The sequence below is a fragment of the Staurois parvus genome, unplaced genomic scaffold (assembly GCF_062004578.1).
Source record: "Staurois parvus isolate SC_StPar_1 unplaced genomic scaffold, SC_StPar_1.0 ptg000133l, whole genome shotgun sequence".
Lineage (NCBI taxonomy): Eukaryota > Metazoa > Chordata > Amphibia > Anura > Ranidae > Staurois > Staurois parvus.
In genome coordinates this window covers 5,492,558-5,512,665 of record NW_028317929.1, presented here as the reverse complement: position 1 = coordinate 5,512,665, position 20,108 = coordinate 5,492,558, and the positions used below count along the sequence as shown (strand labels likewise).

The following is a 20,108-nucleotide window of genomic DNA, read 5'->3' as shown; positions in this document are numbered from 1 at the left end:
TCATCTAAAATCACATCAGTGTGAACGAGGCTCAGTGTGGATGTTAGAATCTGGCAGATTTTTTTTCATGGCCAGTTTTAGATTGGTAGCAGGGATTATGAGGATTATGTCACTGCTCTGCCATTAACTGCGAATACATTCTGCTAACAATAGGCTTTATACACAACTGATCAAGTGATGAACATGTCTATCATGATTCCTATTGAATGAATGGAGTGGGTGAGTAGAGAGAATTTATCCTAATAACGGCCACACCTTTTCCTGCAGCTGGTTTAATATTTTCACAACAATACTATACACTGAAAGTAACCAATATAACATGAAACAGCTAAAAAGAACAAAGAGAAAATGTGTACTTGTACACAGATATTGTTACTGGGTATCTGCTCCAAATATTTTTTGGTAGGTACGGTCAGGGCTGCTGTTTGAAGCCATGGGGCCCCATACAGCCAACATGTCAGCCCCCCCCTGAAAGAAAACCAAAATGTTTACTATGCTTCAGTTATGAGTTAACACAGCGAATGATTGGTACCAATCACTTATTGTGTTCATTCAGGAATTAAATGGGCTAGTAAATGTGACCCTTCCCCCACTCTCCATCCTGAAGGATCCCTTTGTGTGCTTGCAGCTGCCGGAGGCAAGAAGAGAAGGGAAGCCAGATGCACTGCAAGAGTGGAGGCACACAGGGGGGCCCTGGGCAGCAGAGGGGAAACTACTGGAACAGATCCTCTGTATGGCTTTCTCTGCAGCAGCTGAAAGCCAGTCGGAGGGAAAGCTGAAGTAGTCAGCTTTCAGCTGCAGTAGAGAGAACCATACAGGGAATCAATTCCAGTAATTGCCACTCCCACCCTAAGCTGATCGCCCTCTCTGCCCACATTTGAGTCACCCAGCTGCCTGGACCCCCCCAGCTGGCTTGGGCCCTGTATAGGAGGACCGTTGGTACCCCCTTATCCACGGCCCTGGGTATGGTGACAGCTGTGCATGTGCAGCATATGTTGTTGGTTCACTGTCTGTTCTTATGTTGCAGTTTACCAATTCTAATGCAGGCCATACATGGGTGGAATTCCGAATGAATTTTCTTTAGAAAATCAGAAAATTTTGTATGTTTTGTAATCCAATGGTGCCACCATTGATTTCGGAATTCAACCAACCAAGCCTTCAATTTCTCCTCATGTTGCTACAGAAAAGAATTTTCGTAGCCAAGATTTTTCTTTTCTTTCCAGGACACAGCTTTATATTTCTAGCACGATTCTCCCATCATTGATTCGAAATTTGTTCGTTTTTCAAAAAAATTTCCAACATGCCCGATCACTCAAATTCGATGGCCACACGAAAATCGGCCATTTCTGTGACCCACTAATGGTGTGAAATTAAAAAGATTTTCAAAAGAACATTCATTCGGAATTCAACCCATGTATGGCTGGCTTTAGATGTGATGACTGTATTAGTTTTCTTTTTAGGATCCATGCACACCGGCTTAAAAAAAAAGCTGCTCCTAGGGGAGTTTAGTGATTTATGTAAAGAAACCCCCAATGGCGTCAAGCGCTTGGGCATAGCCTATCACATCCCCCGGAAGAAGCCACATGACCCTGTGGCGCAACGCATTGGGGAGGGGCATTGACGTCACCACGGCAACCCGACTTCTGACACGGCAAGTATAGGCAGTGCTTGCATACACTCGGAGGAAGCAGGTCATACCCGTACTGAGCGGTTACACTCAGTAAAAGCGCATTGTTTGTACCTACATGTGAGTGCATAAAGGGGAGTAATAAATACATGTTTTATAAAACAATAAGGCACCATATATCTTTCTTCCACTAAGACTAACGAGGAACTAAGGGAGATGGAAGCATTTCCACCAGCAGTGTAAGGAGGCAGAGATCACTAGTTTCCATCAGAAGCTATCCATCCAGCTAAACCCAGGGGAGCTCATAAAGGATCCCATCCACACCTAATATCCAAACAGCTGTGTTAGCCTAGTAATAGGCTAACAAGGAGGTGAGCGCACCCAAGCAAAGATTCTTTGGACACTCATTTGGACATTATACAATTATTTTTCACATTTAATTTTTATTTCTATTTCTGTTTTTTATTTTTTATTTTTATTTAATTTCTGGACACTTTTCAATCTATTTTGCATATTTTAGTAATATTGTTTTTTGGTTATTTTGTTTTTCATCTTATTTAATATATATGGGTTATGTATTTTTTTAAATGGTTTGGGAACAGTCTTTACACGCATAAGTTGCACAAATATGTAAAATAATTTTGAAATTGTTTTAGATAGTTATATATTTCTTTTAAAAGCGCGGCACCACTTACTAAACTCAAAAAAACTTCCAACATGCCCGATCACTCACATTCGATGGTCACACGAAAATCGGCCATTTCTGTGACCCACTAATAGTGTGAAATTTAACGAAAATTCTTAGAAAAGATTTTCAAAAGAACATTCTTTCGGAATTCAACCCATGTATGGCTGGCTTTAGATGTGATGACTGTATTAGTTTTCTTTTTAGGACACCGGCTTAAAAAAAAGCTGTTCCTAGGGGAGTTTAGTGATTTATGTAAAGAAACCCCCAACGGCTGACCACCCTGTCCTGGAAGTGGTACACCAGCTCATGCCTTACCCCCCTGCACACATATAACAGGGGGGAGGTGCATCCAAAAGCAATGACCTACAAAAAACCCACAAGAAAGAAAGGATACAGCACCTCAATGGCTAATGAACAGGATATATTTATTGGACGTAAAAAAATGACAATTGCACATCCCATACATTCCCGCCCAAAAACCGGCCCCTGCCCCAAAGAAAACCCCTCCAGAAGGCACAAAGTTTAGTGTTTTATCCTATGTATCCATGCACATTCGGTTGTTTATTGGCATATTTTAAGCTTAGCGTTTAGAGGCAGAAAAAAAAAACCTTCTGTTTTGCATTTTTGAGAGCAGAAAAAATTGCTAAACACTCCTAAATGCTGCTAAACACTCCTAAATGCTGCTAAACACTCCTAAATGCTCCTAAACGCTAGTACAAAAGTGCTCTAAATTAGCTTCTTTTTCCCTGCCAAGAGCTCTGACATTTTTTTTAATAATGATGGCCTGATGAAGGAGCATGCATGTTCTGAACACGTGCCATACCGACTGCTGCTGTACCTGGAGCTGACATTACTCCCGCCTGCCCTGAGGATCCACACCGACCACGAAGTACTGGGAACCACCAGCACAGCCACGGACAGTGCTTTGGAGACTTGCCTGCAGCAGGACCAGCCAGAAGTTGCACAGCAGTTGACACCAGTTTGACAAGCACTCATTTGACTACTACTATTGTGAGTTGCCAATATTGTGGAATAAATGATTTGCTTATATTGCTGCACTTAGATGGCGCTGCTCCTCTCTCTTTTATGGTTCGCACAGCGTCTCTTCTAGCTCTTTTTCAATCGGCTTCCACTGAGTCAAGCATTGTTGGAGTATTCCTTAACCATCTTTAGACTTTATGGACTTCAGTTGTGTGGTTAATATACTATCCATCACAGTATACATCTGTTTTTTTTCTTCTTAGTGCGCCAAATATTTCTCTTGACTTTTTTTTGTAAGCCAGTGTGCATGGGCCCTTAGGCTTGCTTTCTTCTATTTTCATCTGGTGATTCAGCCTGTTTTTCAGAAGCTCAAGCTCTCCAGCGGAATGTACCAGTTTATATGGATGAAACCATTCAACACTGGCAGGGGTGATTAATATGATCAGCTTTTACTTATTCATGTCAAACCTTTATCCTAAGGCCTCATGCACATAGGACATTTAACAAAACTCTCCTACAAGCCATCCTCCTGGCAGCAGCATTTTTACAGAAAAATGCCTGAAGTTTGTAAAAGGATCTAAAGCTATTACAAGTGTGTCAAGCATTGGGCATTAATTTAATTGGCCAGAATAACAATTTATTCTGGCCAATAAAATTAATTATCACGCGCTTAGACGTGTCAAACATTTTTTTCTGCCAATACACTACTGCTTCTGGACGCACTAACCCTGGGGCTTGCTGTAACTTATTATACAGTAAAGTGTGAGTTGGCTTTTGGCTTCAATCTGTTATTATATTCAGATCTGCTAATAATATATTTAAGGCCTCATGCACACAGGACTTTAAAAAAAATTCTCCTAGAAGCCTTCCTCCTGGCAGCAGCATTTTTACAGAAAAATGCCTGATGCTTGTAAAAGTATCTAATGCTTTTACAAGTGTCTAGGCGCATTTCCAAGTGTCAAGAGCTTGGATGTTAATTTATTTAATTGGCCAGAATAATAATGTATTCTGGCCATTGAAATGAATTAACACTTAAGCGCTAAATGCGCCTAGCGTTAACTTGTGTTTAGGCGCATCAAGTGTTTTTTCTTAAAAAACGCTGCTGCTCCTGAATGCACTGGCCCTGGGCTTTTTTTCTGCTGGTAAACATGTGTTTAGGCGCGTCAAGTGTTTTTTCTGAAAAAACACTGCTGCTCCTTAACACATCGGCCCTGGGGTTTTCGTCCTGCTGGTAAACGCTACTGCTACTAAAAGCTTCTAAAAGTCTATGTGTGCATGGACACATAGGATAACATGGAGGGCCATTTGAAAGCAGGAAAAAAAACACCTGACGTCCCTAAAAGGGGCTGCAAAAATGCCCTCTGTGCATGAGGCCTAACACTCCCATCCCCCTCCACACTGACAATGCTGCTGTGTGCTGTGTTCTGTACTTGTTCCTCCAGAGTGGTGTCTCCCTAATACAGAAGTTGTGTTACTGGCCAGATCACCAAGTGAAAACACAAGGAAAAAAGCAAAGAAAAGAAAGTGAATGCAGCCACCACATCCAATGACTGGAAAGCTGCAATATAATACATTTTTGGTTTTCGGTTTGATATGATGTCATGATGAGCAGCACAGTTGCTAAATGTTTAGTTCTTCCACCTAGCAGCACTAGGGTTGTCAGTTCGAATCCCAACCACGACAATACCTGTTTGCATTTTCTCCCTGTGCTTGCGTAGGTTTCCTCTGGGTACCCCGGTTTCCTCCCACACTCTAAAGACATGCTGGTAGGCAGGGGCGGACTGACCATTTGGAAACTCGGGCACTGCTTGAGGGCCGGGGTCAGTAGGGGGCCCCATGAGATGCCCCTGGTACCTTTTTCATAGGCTTTTTTGAGTTTGGGCAAGGACACAGGGGCCCCATGATCCCCTATTGCCCAGGGGCCCCATGAGTTGTCAGTCCGCCCCTGATGGTAGGTCAATTGGCTAATGCCTAAATTGGCCCTAGTACGTGTATGTATGAATGTAAGTTAGGGACCTTAGATTGTACTCCCCTTGAGGGTCAGGGACTGATGTGAATGTACAAAATATATGTAAATGCTGCGTAAATTGACAGCGCTATATAAGTACCTGTAATAATAAAACTAAAATAAAAAATAGCACTGTGGTCAGGATATAGTGTAACTCCAATCTACATGAGGAGGAGTTCCATCATCAATGCCTGTCCATTGCCCAAAGTGAGAAGACATTCCATGCAAATACAATTGTGGAGATGACGGTGGCATTAGAGGGCAGCACAGTGGCTAAATGGTTTGTACTTCAGCCTGGCAGTACTAGGGTCGTTGGTTCAAATCCCAACCACGGCACCACCTGCCTGGATTTTACATGTTCTCCCTGTGCCTGCATGGGTTTCCTCCCACACTCCAAAGACATGCCGGTAGGTTAATTGGCTCCTGTCTAAATTGGCCCTAATATGTGTATGAATGTAAGTTAGGGACCTTAGATTGTACACCCCTTGAGGGCAGGGACTGATGTGAATGTACAATATATATGTAAAGTGCTGTGTACATTGACAGCGCTATATAAGTACCTGTAATAAATACATTAGTGGTTGGGCAGGCAGACCTGTCAGCACTGGAGGAGGGCACACTGACAGGTAAGTCGGCTACATGTTGCTGCACTTGTGGTCCACTACACATGATGTAGAGTGTGTGCTCTTCTCCCTAGGAGTGTCAGTACAGCTCTGACAATAACTGAAAGTCACATCCATCCACACAGCCCGGAGTGGGAGGAATCCTCTGTGATCTCAGGGAACTTTCCAGCTTCCAGACTCTACAAGAAGTACAAGAAGGCAGAAGTGTCCCATATGGACCATGCACGGTGTACAGACACATGTGACCCATCAGCACCGTAGTGACACATGGATCCCTCCTATGTACAGGGAGCAGGGACCTACCTTGTCATCAGCCAGGTTCTGCAGGATCTCCTTCCCACAAGAAGTCTTGATCTCCACTCCTTGGCTCTCCCCCTCTTTGTTGCTGTGCTCAGCCTTCTTCTCCTGGCTCGGGCTGCCTGTCCCTGGACGTCCAGCATTGCTCTTTCTGCCTCCTCTCTGCCCCACACTTAGGGAGTCAAAGTCTAGAGTCTTGCTTTCAAATGCCCCCTCCACATTGCAGAACATCCCTCCATACTTCACCCGGGCCACTTGGTCTGCTGTGCCCGGGCGGGCTAGGTACACCGGTAGGTCGTCTTCCTTCTCCCATCCCCTGTTGCCTGATGCCATGGCTGAGACCGAGCTGGAGCCGAGCACAGTCCGGAGAACAGGCAGCATGCAGGGCGACTGCACAGGCACACAGCGGCCACAGGTGGCAGCAAAGAGCTCCCTGCAAACTTCATGACACGAACACAGCAGCAGATCCTCTGTATTGTACATCCCCAGTATACAGGGAGAGGACACTCATATGTATATTGTACACCCCAGTATACAGGGAGAGGACACTCATATGTATATTGTACACCCCAGTATACAGGGAGAGGACACTCATATGTATATTGTACACCCCAGTATACAGGGAGAGGACACTCATATGTATATTGTACACCCCAGTATACAGGGAGAGGACACTCATATGTATATTGTACACCCCAGTATACAGGGAGAGGACACTCATATGTATATTTTACACCCCAGTATACAGGGAGAGGACACTCATATGTATATTGTACACCCCAGTATACAGGAGAGGACACTCATATGTATATTGTACACCCCAGTATACAGGAGAGGACACTCATCTGTATAGTACATCCCCAGTATACAGGAGAGGACACTCATCTGTATTGTACATCCCCAGTATACAGGGAGAGGACGCTCGTCTGTATAGTACATCCCCAGTATACAGGGAGAGGACACTCATCTGTATTGTACATCCCCAGTATACAGGAGAGGACACTCATCTGTATTGTACATCCCCAGTATACAGGGAGAGGACACTCATATGTATATTGTACACCCCAGTATACAGGGAGAGGACACTCATATGTATATTGTACACCCCAGTATACAGGGAGAGGACACTCATATGTATATTGTACACCCCAGTATACAGGGAGAGGACACTCATATGTATATTGTACACCCCAGTATACAGGGAGAGGACACTCATATGAATATTGTACACCCCAGTATACAGGGAGAGGACACTCATATGTATATTGTACACCCCAGTATACAGGGAGAGGACGCTCGTCTGTATAGTACATCCCCGGTATACAGGGAGAGGACGCTCGTCTGTATAGTACATCCCCAGTATACAGGAGAGGACACTCATCTGTATTGTACACCCCCAGTATACAGGAGAGGACACTCATCTGTATTGTACGTCCCCAGTATACAGGGAGAGGACACTCATCTGTATTGTACGTCCCCAGTATACAGGGAGAGGACACTCATCTGTATTGTACGTCCCCAGTATACAGGAGAGGACACTCATATGTATATTGTACACCCCAGTATACAGGGAGAGGACACTCATATGTATATTGTACACCCTAGTATACAGGGAGAGGACACTCATATGTATATTGTACACCCCAGTATACAGGGAGAGGACGCTGTCATGGAAATTTTGTATTGTTGGTCGAACTTTAAATGTGTCATATATTCATGTTATTCATATGTCTCTCGTGTGGCTTAATTAAAGCTCTGAAGGCTGCAATTGGGCCATACGCATGTACAATGTATGTATTACAGTACTCAGCTTGGTAATGGATGAGATGGCAGATCTGCGCTTATAGACCGGCGTGTATACCACCACAGCATTCGATGCGAATGCTGCTGTCAGTAGACCGTGGGCCTGTATCCACATATCAGCAGCATAGTACCACGTGGGCTTCATAACGCAAGGCGCAAGCGGTGTGAACTCCACGTGTAGGCTTATGCATATCTTACAACCCATTACTAATCTGAACTGTATCTTGGATGGATGTGTTTTAATAAAGATCATATCGGGCCCATCCAGGTACAGACTGATATTTTTAGGAGATGCTTGTGCAGAGAATTTACATACCAATAGAAGCTAGTAGGACAGGAAATATGACCTCAGATGGCTCATGGGGGGGAAGGGGAGGAAGTCTGCTGACCTCAGAAGACTCATGGGGGAGGATCAGTGATAGATAATAGGAAAGGCTATGCTCCAATTGGAATGTACATCCTATGTATAGGCACTCCCCATTCCATTGTTCGGTGGGAGGGGATTGACTTTATTCATGTGGGGGGCATGTGTGTATTTTTAATAAAACAGAGAGCTGAGCCTGAAGCCGGCCCTTATGTGAGTTGCAACACCATCCTGAGTGTCGTTTGATCATTCTAGGGTAACGGAGCTCCATCACCCACATTTCAACAGAACCAAAGTATTTGGATGGGCAGGAATCGTGTAGTTTAGCTGCAGTCGTGGTAAGCGAGATTCGCACAGCTTTATGGGGGATTTCTGCGCATCCAACTGCGAGTACTCACGGTAAGGAGAAATTCGTTAAAGCGAATTTCCAAGACAACGCTCGTCTGTATAGTACATCCCCGGTATACAGGGAGAGGACGCTCGTCTGTATAGTACATCCCCAGTATACAGGAGAGGACACTCATCTGTATTGTACGTCCCCAGTATACAGGAAGAGGACACTCGTCTGTATTGTACGTCCCCAGTATACAGGGAGAGGACACTCATCTGTATTGTACATCCCCAGTATACAGGGAGAGGACCCTCGTCTGTATTGTACGTCCCCAGTATACAGGAGAGGACACTCATCTGTATTGTACATCCCCAGTATACAGGGAGAGGACACTCATCTGTATTGTACATCCCCAGTATACAGGGAGAGGACCCTCGTCTGTATTGTACGTCCCCAGTATACAGGAGAGGACACTCATCTGTATATTGTACATCCCCAGTATACAGGGAGAGGACACTCATCTGTATTGTACATCCCCAGTATACAGGGAGAGGACGCTCATCTGTATTGTACATCCCCAGTATACAGGAGAGGACACTCATCTGTATTGTACACCCCCAGTATACAGGAGAGGACGCTCATCTGTATTGTACATCCCCAGTATACAGGAGAGGACACTCATCTGTATATTGTACACCCCAGTAAACAGGGAGAGGACACTCATATGTATATTGTACACCCCAGTATACAGGGAGAGGACACTCATATGTATATTGTACACCCCAGTATACAGGGAGAGGACACTCATATGTATATTGTACACCCCAGTATACAGGGAGAGGACGCTCGTCTGTATAGTACATCCCCGGTATACAGGGAGAGGACGCTCGTCTGTATAGTACATCCCCAGTATACAGGAGAGGACACTCATCTGTATTGTACACCCCCAGTATACAGGAGAGGACGCTCGTCTGTATAGTACATCCCCAGTATACAGGGAGAGGACACTCATCTGTATTGTACATCCCCAGTATACAGGAGAGGACACTCATCTGTATTGTACATCCCCAGTATACAGGGAGAGGACACTCATATGTATATTGTACACCCCAGTATACAGGGAGAGGACACTCATATGTATATTGTACACCCCAGTATACAGGAGAGGACACTCATATGTATATTGTACACCCCAGTATACAGGGAGAGGACACTCATATGTATATTGTACACCCCAGTATACAGGGAGAGGACGCTCGTCTGTATAGTACATCCCCGGTATACAGGGAGAGGACGCTCGTCTGTATAGTACATCCCCAGTATACAGGAGAGGACACTCATCTGTATTGTACACCCCCAGTATACAGGAGAGGACACTCATCTGTATTGTACACCCCCAGTATACAGGAGAGGACACTCATCTGTATTGTACGTCCCCAGTATACAGGAGAGGACACTCATCTGTATTGTACGTCCCCAGTATACAGGGAGAGGACACTCATCTGTATTGTACGTCCCCAGTATACAGGGAGAGGACACTCATCTGTATTGTACGTCCCCAGTATACAGGGAGAGGACGCTCGTCTGTATTGTACGTCACCAGTGTACAGGAGAGGACACTCGTCTGTATTGTACATCCCCAGTATACAGGAGAGGACACTCATCTGTATTGTATGTCCCCAGTATACAGGGAGAAGACACTCGTCTGTATTGTACATCCCCAGTATACAGGGAAAGGACCCTCATCGGTATTGTACGTCCCCAGTATACAGGGAGAGGACGCTCGTCTGTATTGTACGTCCCCAGTATACAGGAGAGGACCCTCATCTGTATATTGTACGTCCCCAGTATACAGGGAGAGGACGCTCATCTGTATTGTACATCCCCAGTATACAGGAGAGGACACTCATCTGTATTGTACATCCACAGTATACAGGAGAGGACACTCATCTGTATTGTACATCCCCAGTATACAGGGAGAGGACCCTCATCTGTATATTGTACGTCCCCAGTATACAGGGAGAGGACGCTTGTCTGTATTGTACGTCCCCAGTATACAGGGAGAGGACGCTCGTCTGTATTGTACGTCCCCAGTATACAGGGAGAGGACGCTCGTCTGTATTGTACGTCCCCAGTATACAAGGAGAGGACGCTCTTCTGTATTGTACGTCCCCAGTATACAGGAGAGGACACTCATCTGTATATTGTACGTCCCCAGTATACAGGGAGAGGACACTCATCTGTATATTGTACGTCCCCAGTATACAGGAGAGGACGCTCATCTGTATTGTACGTCCCCAGTATAGAGGGAGAAGACACTCGTCTGTATTGTACATCCCCAGTATACAGCGAAAGGACCCTCGTCGGTATTGTACGTCCCCAGTATACAGGGAGAGGACGCTCGTCTGTATTGTACGTCCCCAGTATACAGGAGAGGACCCTCATCTGTATATTGTACGTCCCCAGTATACAGGGAGAGGACGCTCATCTGTATTGTACATCCCCAGTATACAGGAGAGGACACTCATCTGTATTGTACATCCACAGTATACAGGAGAGGACACTCATCTGTATTGTACATCCCCAGTATACAGGGAGAGGACCCTCATCTGTATATTGTACGTCCCCAGTATACAGGGAGAGGACGCTCGTCTGTATTGTACGTCCCCAGTATACAGGGAGAGGACGCTCGTCTGTATTGTACGTCCCCAGTATACAGGGAGAGGACGCTCGTCTGTATTGTACGTCCCCAGTATACAGGGAGAGGATGCTCGTCTGTATTGTACGTCCCCAGTATACAAGGAGAGGATGCTCGTCTGTATTGTACGTCCCCAGTATACAGGGAGAGGATGCTCGTCTGTATTGTACGTCCCCAGTATACAGGGAGAGGAACCTCGTCTGTATTGTACATCCCCAGTATACATTAGAGTTCACTTCCAGTTTACAGGAGAGATCACTCATCTATAGGACACCTCTGTATTGTACATAACCAGTATACAGGAGAGATCACCTGATCTAGTGGACTCCCTTGTATTGTACATCACCAGATCATCAGTATACAGGAGAGTTCACTTCATCTTGAGGATTTCTCTGTATTGTACATCACCAGATCATTAGTATAGAAGTAAAGAGGACCAGGGGCGGACTGACCATTTGGAAACTCTGGCACTGCCCGAGGGCCCGGGGTCAGTAGGGGGCCCCATTAGATGCCTCTGGTACCTTTTTCATAGGTTTTTTTGAGTTTGGGCAAGGACACAGGGGCCCCATGATCCCCTATTGCCCGGGGGCCCCATGAGTTGTCAGTCCTCCCCTGAGAGGACCATTCACTGATCTAGAGGACTCCTCTGTATTGTACCTCACTAGATCATCAGTATAGAAGAACATTCACTTCATCTAGAGAGGATTCCCCTGCTGTACATCAACAGACCAGTATAGAGAACAGTTCACCTCATTGAGAGTAATCCCCTGTATTGCACATGGCCAGATCAGTATACTGTGTAGAGGATAGGTTACCTCATCTGCACAGCATGCTCCCAGCACAGAGATCAAGCTCTCACTGAAAGTTACAGGTCTTCTACTAAGGACCAGAACCAGGAGGACCAGTTACCAATCACTGATTGGCTATCACAGTGATTGGTCACTGTACAATCTGCCCCATGTGTTGTCTCCTCTTGAATAGAGAAAAATATACATTGTATTTTTTTATCCATGCTAGATGAGAAACTTGTAAACAAAGAAAAGTGTGTATTAAAAAATTCTGCTATGTACAGTACCTGTTTATTCAACAACACATTTGTCATTAGCAAAGATAACAATGTAAAACACTGTATATTGTGTGTTTTTAATAACAAACAAGGTTTTCTTTTCGTGATACTGTTTTGCAACAATTATTTTTTGTTGCAGTCCTTAGACCAGCGATAGGCAACCTTTTGAGCATGGTGTGCCAAAAAATGTTTTCAAAGAAATTGAGAGTGCCAGTTATATAAAAATGTCAAGTTCACACACTCAGTCATGAAAATAATTTTTTATACAGTTAATGCTGCAAACTATTTGAATAATAGGAAGAAAACATTGAGCTACCAAGTATGGTAAGGTTGACATGAATATATCAGTTGTGAACTTCTGTGAAATACAGTTGGAAATTAAATGTGAAGTGATAGTGATCACCCTAATACAGTTCTCTCAGATCAAACCCAATCTCTGCACCTTCAGACCCTAAATCAGCCCTCATTCCTGTACCTTCACACCTCAGATCACCTCAATTCCTGCACCTTTACCCTTCAGATCAATCCAATACCTGCACTTTCACACCCCAGATCAGCCCTGATTCCTGCACCTTCACACCTCAGATTAGCCCACTCCCTGCACCTTCACACCTCCGATCACCTCAAATCTTATACTTTTGCACCCCAGATCAGGCCCAGTTCATGTTTTTTTGGGCCTCAGATAAATTCCAGTTTCTGCACTTTTACGTCCCAGATCATCCCCAATTCCTGTACCTTCACAACTCAGATCTTTCCAATTCCTGCACATTCACACTCCAAATAGCCCCAATACCTGTTTCTTCAGGCCTCAGATCAGCCCCAGTTCTTGAACCCCCCAGAACTCTGATCACAATTCCACCTCAGGTCAGTCCCAATACCTGTACCTTCACACCTCAGGTTACCCCAATTCCTGCATTGTTACAACCAAGATCAGCCCAATTCATGCACCCTCAGGCCTCAGATTAGTTCCAATTTCAGCATTTTCAGAAATCAGAGCATGCAAATACCTATATTTTTACACCTCAGATCAGCCCCAATTTATGCACCTTCACATCTCAGATCAGCCCCAATCCAGGGGCGGACTGATAACTCATGGGGCCCCCAGGCAATAGGGGATCATGTGGCCCCTGTGTCCTTACCCAAACTCAATAAAAGCCTATGAAAAAGGTACCAGGGGTATCTCATGGGGCCCCCTACTGACCCCGGTCCCTCAGGCAGTGCCTGAGTTTCCAAATGGTCAGTCCGCCCCTGCCCCAATCCCTGCACCTCAGATTAGCCCCAATTTCTGATTCTTCACATCCCATTCTCCAATGATAATTCCTGTGCGTTTAGGCCTCAGATCATCCCCTATTCCTGTACCTTCACACCTCAGATCAGTCCCAATTTCTGAACCTTCACACCTCAGATCAGTCCCAATTTCTGAACCTTTACACCTCAGATCAGTCCCAATTTCTGCACCTCCAGACCTCAGTTCACCCCAAATCCTACATTTTTACAACCCAGATAAGCCCCAATTCCTGTTCCTTCAGGCCTCAGTCAATCCCTGCATTTTCCCACCTCAGATCACCAAAATGCCAGCACCTGTATACCACTGATCATCTCCAATTCCAGTACCTTACAGCTCATATCACCCCAATTCCTGCACCTTCACACTTCAGCTCACTCAAAATCCTGCACTTTCACACCTCAGATCACCTCAATTCCTGTACCTTCACACCTCAGTTCACCCCAATTCTTGCACATTCACACCTTAGATCACCCCAATTCCTTCACCTTCATATTTCAGATCATACCAGTGCCTGCAACTTCAACCATCAGATCACCCCAATTCCTGTACTTTCACACACCAGATCGGCCCCAATTCTTGCACCTTCACACCTCAGATCAGTCCCAGTTATTACACCCCAGTCCCAGTGACAATTCCTGCACTTCCAAATCTCAGTTCAGCTGCAATTTGTGCACCTTCACACCTCAGATCACCCCAATCCCTGCATCTTTACATCTCAGATCACCCCAATTCCTTCACCTTCACACCTCATATCAGTCCCAATTTCTGCAACTTCACACCTCAGGTCAGTCCCAATATCTGTACCTTCACACCTCAGGTTACCCCAATTCATGTACCTCTGGACCTCAGTCCACCCCAATTCCTGCATTTTTACAGCCCAGATTAGCCCCAATTCTTGCTCCTTCAGGCCTCAGATTAGTCTCAATTCCAGCATTTTCAGGCCTCAGAGTAAGCAAATACCTTCGCACATCATCCAAAATCCTACACCTTCACACCTCAGATCAGCCCCTCTTCCTGCACCTTCACACCTCATGTCAGCCCCAATTCATGCACCTTCACATCTCACATCAGTCCCAATTTCTGCACCTTCACACCTCAGATCAGCCCCAATTCATGCACCTTCACATCTCAGATCAGCCCCAATTTCTGCACCTTCACACCTCAGATCAGCCGCAATTCATGCACCTTCACATCTCAGATCAGCCCCAATTTCTGCACCTTCACACCTCAGATCAGCCCCAATTCATGCACCTTTCTGCTTCTTCACATCCCATTCTCCAATGACAATTCCTGTGCCTTCACACCTCAGATCAGCCCCAATACATGCACCTTCACACCTCAGATCAGCCCCTCTTCCTGCACCTTCACACCTCAGATCACCCCAATTCATGCACCTTCACACCTCAGATCAGCCCCAATTTCTGCACGCTCACACCTCAGGTCAGCCCCAATTCATGCACCTTCACATCTCAGATCAGCCCCAATTTCTGCACCTTCACACCTCAGATCAGCCCCAATTTCTGCACCTTCACACCTCAGATCAGCCCCAATTCATGCACCTTTGCATCTCATATCAGCCCCAATCCCTGCTCCTCAGATTAGCCCCAATTTCTGCTTCTTCACATCCCGTTCTCCAATAACAAGTCCTGTGCCTTTAGACCTCAGATCAGCCCCTAATCCTGCACCTTCACACCTCAGGTCAGTCCCACTTTCTGCACCTCCAGATCTCAGTTCACCCCAATTCCTGCATTTTTACAACCCAGATCAGCCTCAATTTTTGCTCCTTCAGCACTCAGATTAGTCCCAATTCCAGCATTTTCAGACTCTTTCAAAGTGAGAACAAGCAGCCTGGGGAATACTACTCGACACAGCTTCAATGCAGTAAGCAACACTAGCAGGAATAGAGGTGGGTGGGCACCAGCGTGCTGTTTCTTCTGTATGCAGTCGTTGACCAGCTTTATTGTTTTGGAGGTGGGTCTTCCAAGACTCCTCTTGGGTGCCGTCCTTGATTCTGTCTTGTGCCACCATTTTTTTTTAAATGTGTACTGTTTTTGTATGAGAAAAATTGGATATGATAGACTGCGCATTATCATATGGGGTTAAACAGAGGAACATTTTATTTAAACTTTTTTTTTTTAATTTGTCAGGCTGCTTTAATTGACATCATCTGCAGATATAAGTTCATCCGTTTGATCTGCAGATGAATGAACAGAAAGATACAAATGTAATAATATGTTACTTTGTATCTTTATATAATTGTGTCTGGAGCTGTTAATAAACAGTGATTCAGAGTCAGACTGCTCTTTTGAAGTCAGCTAGAGCAGCTCACTGCTAGGCTTTGATAAAAGCTAACATTTACTGTTTACCGCGGAAGGGGGATACACCAAGTAGTTGTGATCATATGTAGATTTTACTAACACATGTCAAAGTTGAAAAACTGTATTCAGGCATTAAAGTGTAACTAAAAGCAAACTCATTTTTTTTGTTTTGGATAGAGTAGAGAGGGATTAGATCTATCAGATTTTTGTTTTGTGTGCCAGTTAGGAAGATTCTGTCCCTTAATTTGTCCTGTCTTACTACTATCACTGAAAGTGAAAGTAAAAGAAAATACCAAATTCCAGGTTGTTTCCAGAACGGTGACACAGGGGAAATCTACCAGCGGGGACCACTAATTCTGCTGACCCTGGTGACAGCAAGGGATTCCTATACTTTGAAAGGATTTCCTCTAACTTCCTGTTATGACTATGGGACAGGAAGTGAAGGGAAATCTCCCCAATAGGACACAGATGGGAAACAAACCCCAAAAAACCTGACAACGGTTATTACCCCACCTTACTGTATCCAGTTTGAAAAACATGTTTTGCCTTTAGTTCTACTTTAAGATTTATTTTACCTTCATCATATAGGCGTTAAAGACTCCAAAACATTTAGCCCGCTTGGTACGTAACTGTTACGAAAACATGAAATAAAGTAGTTCCACTTAGATTACAGCCATGTTTTACTCTATGTTTACTTCAAACAGAAATGGATATCAGTAATATATTACATAAGCATAGTAAAATGAAATATATTGTGGTGTACAAAGAGATTGTTGAAATGTTTTATAAAAGTTACTGTATTAGTTTACTGAAATTGAATCTTAATTAAATATAACATGTTAGAAATTGTACAATGGTTTATTAAAATGAATCAACATTATTTGACACAATGGGAATAGAGATAGCACCTCTGTCAGGTTTATTGCTGTTTGTTTTTCCATATGGGAGATGTCCTTTTGCTTTCTGTCCTGATGACAGTGGTCTAAAACGTCACTTTATTTTTTGTTACTGGAATGGAGAGGGGTAAAATCACATTTGGCTCCTTATAGCATTGCAGTTTCTGTCTCCCCTTATGAAAAGTTCTCCCCACTTCTTGTTGCAGTGATAACAGCAATCTAGAAATTACAGAAAAACACATACAGTAAAGAAAGCAGTTTAATGGGAGTTGGAAAACAGATATGGAAACTGGTGGCTTGTTTTTGAACTTACAGGTTAAAAGACTGTGATCTTTAGCTCCCCCAACACTGCAACCTCCTGAAATACATCACAGGTCCCAGGAGGCTGCAGGTACATTCAAGTGCAACTGGCTCACAGCACAACTCACGCATGTGCACTGGAGAGCTGGCTGTGAGCCAGTATTAAGACCAGCCCAGGTGATGACATTGCTGGTGAGTTTCTGATTATTAAAAGTCAGCAGCTACAGTATTTGTCGCTGCATATTTTTGCAAACGGAGGGAATTCCCCTTTCATACCAGTGGCTGGGGAGCAATAAAAACAGGCAGCTGAGTGTTGTTTTTCCACCCCCATGGTCATCCACTGGAATTCTAACATTACATCCTGATAGGGCTGTGCACATGCTGCAGCCTCACAGGTTTACTTTGCTGCAGATTTAACTTGGGCAGCAAGCACACACCTCCTGAATGCCTGAATGAATATCCACTGCTGCTAAAATGCTCTCTGAAAAGCAGTCCACCACAGATCACGATTTAGAGGGTGGTTAGCATTACCGCCTATCTGAAAGAGCTCTAAAGTTACATGGTCATTTTTCAGTTGTGAGCAGAAACTGGTGGCCTAATTATGCTTTGGATTCTTTTACTGTTAAACAATCGTGTTTATGCAGAACAATGATCTACTGATCAAATATTCAGAACAAAATTTACTCCCTATAAAACACTCCATATCCATGCTATTCGGCACATCACGCCAATTGTATCCAGATACAGAACTAAAACATAATTACAAATTAATATATAAGGAACAGCTGGTTGTAGGCTATACAAAGTGTTTTTTTTTTCAGGGAGTGTTATTTATCATTATGATTTGACTTTTATGATCATAAAAATATATTAGTATTATATTGCCCATGGTTGCATTCACACTAGACTAGCCTTTTTTGTCCTGATGCAGGATTTTTTTTGGCATTTGTATTTGTACAGGCCTCTTTGTGGGTGATGTCGCTTCCGGCTTTGCGGATGGCATGTGTTCCAGCGGACCGGGAAGAGCGGTGGCCATCTTGCCACCACACTCTGAGCGCCCCCTGCAGCTGCTGGCCAGCATAGCGGATTGTTTCACAGTGACAGGAGCCCTGTAATGACTTTAATTGAGCCTGATATTCTTACTATTCTGTAAGTGTTTTTAACTGTATTTTATTAAAGTTCTGGATTTATTGCACTTAGGAGTGCCTTCTTGCCATCTTTTCTTCCTGCTTCATACTCCTAGAAGTGCTTGTCTCCAGTCTTACTGTATACCAGCTGTCATCTCCAAGTTGAAGGTCCCTGAGGCAGATGCGCCCTTTGAACTCTTTTCTTTAACATGACGAGTAAGCTGCAGAACGTTTTCAACATGAGAATGAAGAGTGTTGCATACCTGGAGTGTTCAATAATACATTTGACAGCATGCCCCTGCTATATAAAACAATAAATCCAATAAAAAATGAATAATGGGCATAAAGAAACACAGACTGTGAAAATTGTAGTGCCCTCTTACACTGGTGGTCAGTGAAGAACTATTCCTCTACACTGGCAACTAATGATATTTTCGGCCAGTGAAGAAGTGACCGCTTACATTGTATGTCAGTGAAAAAAAATACCCTCTTACATTGGTCATTGCTTAAGCAACCTCTAGCAACCTGAGAGTTCTACAGAACCCTGGTTGAGAAAGTCTGGTCTAAAGTCTTTACATATTTTAATCAACTACTAAAATAATTGTACTCAAAACTCTGTAATACAGTATATCACATAATCAAACTAAAAGAAGATCGTGTTAGTAAAAAAAATCCAGTTTTTCAAAACAGGAGATCTGAGTATAATACTTCTTCTATTGCAAGAAATTTAATTAGGATAATTTTTGGGGGGATGACTGACAGTGTCACTGTTGATCTGACAAAACATTTCCCTTTTTAGCATTCTGCTGCGAGAGCTGTCCTGAATTCCTAGTAATATAAATTTCCCAAGAGTTCTTAAAGGTGTATTATTAAAGGGCTGGGCAGGGAGAAAGGAAGTCCAATAAAGCTGTAATGGTGCAGGCATTGGTCCAGTCACAGATGGGCTAGTCACAGGTTTTTGCAGGAAAGACTAAGATGAGAGAGGACTGGTTCTGTGGTAACTGTAGGTACCTTAGTGGAATTTCACATACAGTAAAACCAGAAGTTATGCTCACGTAACTCCCCCCCCCCACACTATTAATGGAAATAGTTTTTTTTTTCAGGAAGATTGTATCCAGTTTTAACTTGCGATCCGAGGCAATGCTCCACCACCCGCAGCCTCCTGGGACACGTCACAGGTTCCAGGAGGCTGCGGGTCAATCCAGAAAGCGCTGCTCAGCTTGTGTGTATATGAATTCACAGATAGCTTCCCACACTTGAGATGGCGGTGCTGGGAATACAAAGACCAGTGAAGAACTACCCCAGGTGGTGATAGTGCTGGAACCCTAGCCTGGTGAGTATCTGTTTTATTAAAAGTCAGGCAAGCAAGGGGGCTCAGTCAGCTGGGTGAATCAGATGTGGGCAGGGAGGGTGATTAGCAGCACAGCGGGGGAAGAGGGGGGTACTCACTGGAACGATCCCCTGTATGGCTCTCTCTGCAGCAGCTGAAAGCTGGCTTCATCTCCCTTTTCTCCCGCTGGCTTTCAGCTGCTGCATGCAAAGAAAGCCATACAGGGAATTGGTTCCAGTAATTGCTCCCTCGAATGCACCCATCACCCTCCCTGTGCACCATGCATTTCCCCTTGCTGCCCACGCCCCCCTATATGCCCCCACTGCCACAGTGCTGCTGGATGCCCTCCTCTCCTTTTCACCA

The 20,108-nt window shown here is 44.4% G+C and overlaps 1 protein-coding gene across 1 annotated transcript in view; it reads right to left on the bottom strand.

The window, feature by feature from the left end:
* The window catches only part of DPYSL3 (dihydropyrimidinase like 3), a 244,859-nt gene extending 238,273 nt beyond the window's left edge, over window positions 1-6,586 (bottom strand). Inside the window, exon 1 of the mRNA XM_089673003.1 lies at window positions 6,231-6,586. Coding sequence (XP_089529129.1) covers window positions 6,231-6,557 — 327 coding nt within the window. The 5' untranslated portion in view covers window positions 6,558-6,586. The remainder of the gene's footprint in view (window positions 1-6,230) is intronic.
* Window positions 6,587-20,108: the final 13,522 nt, after the last annotated feature.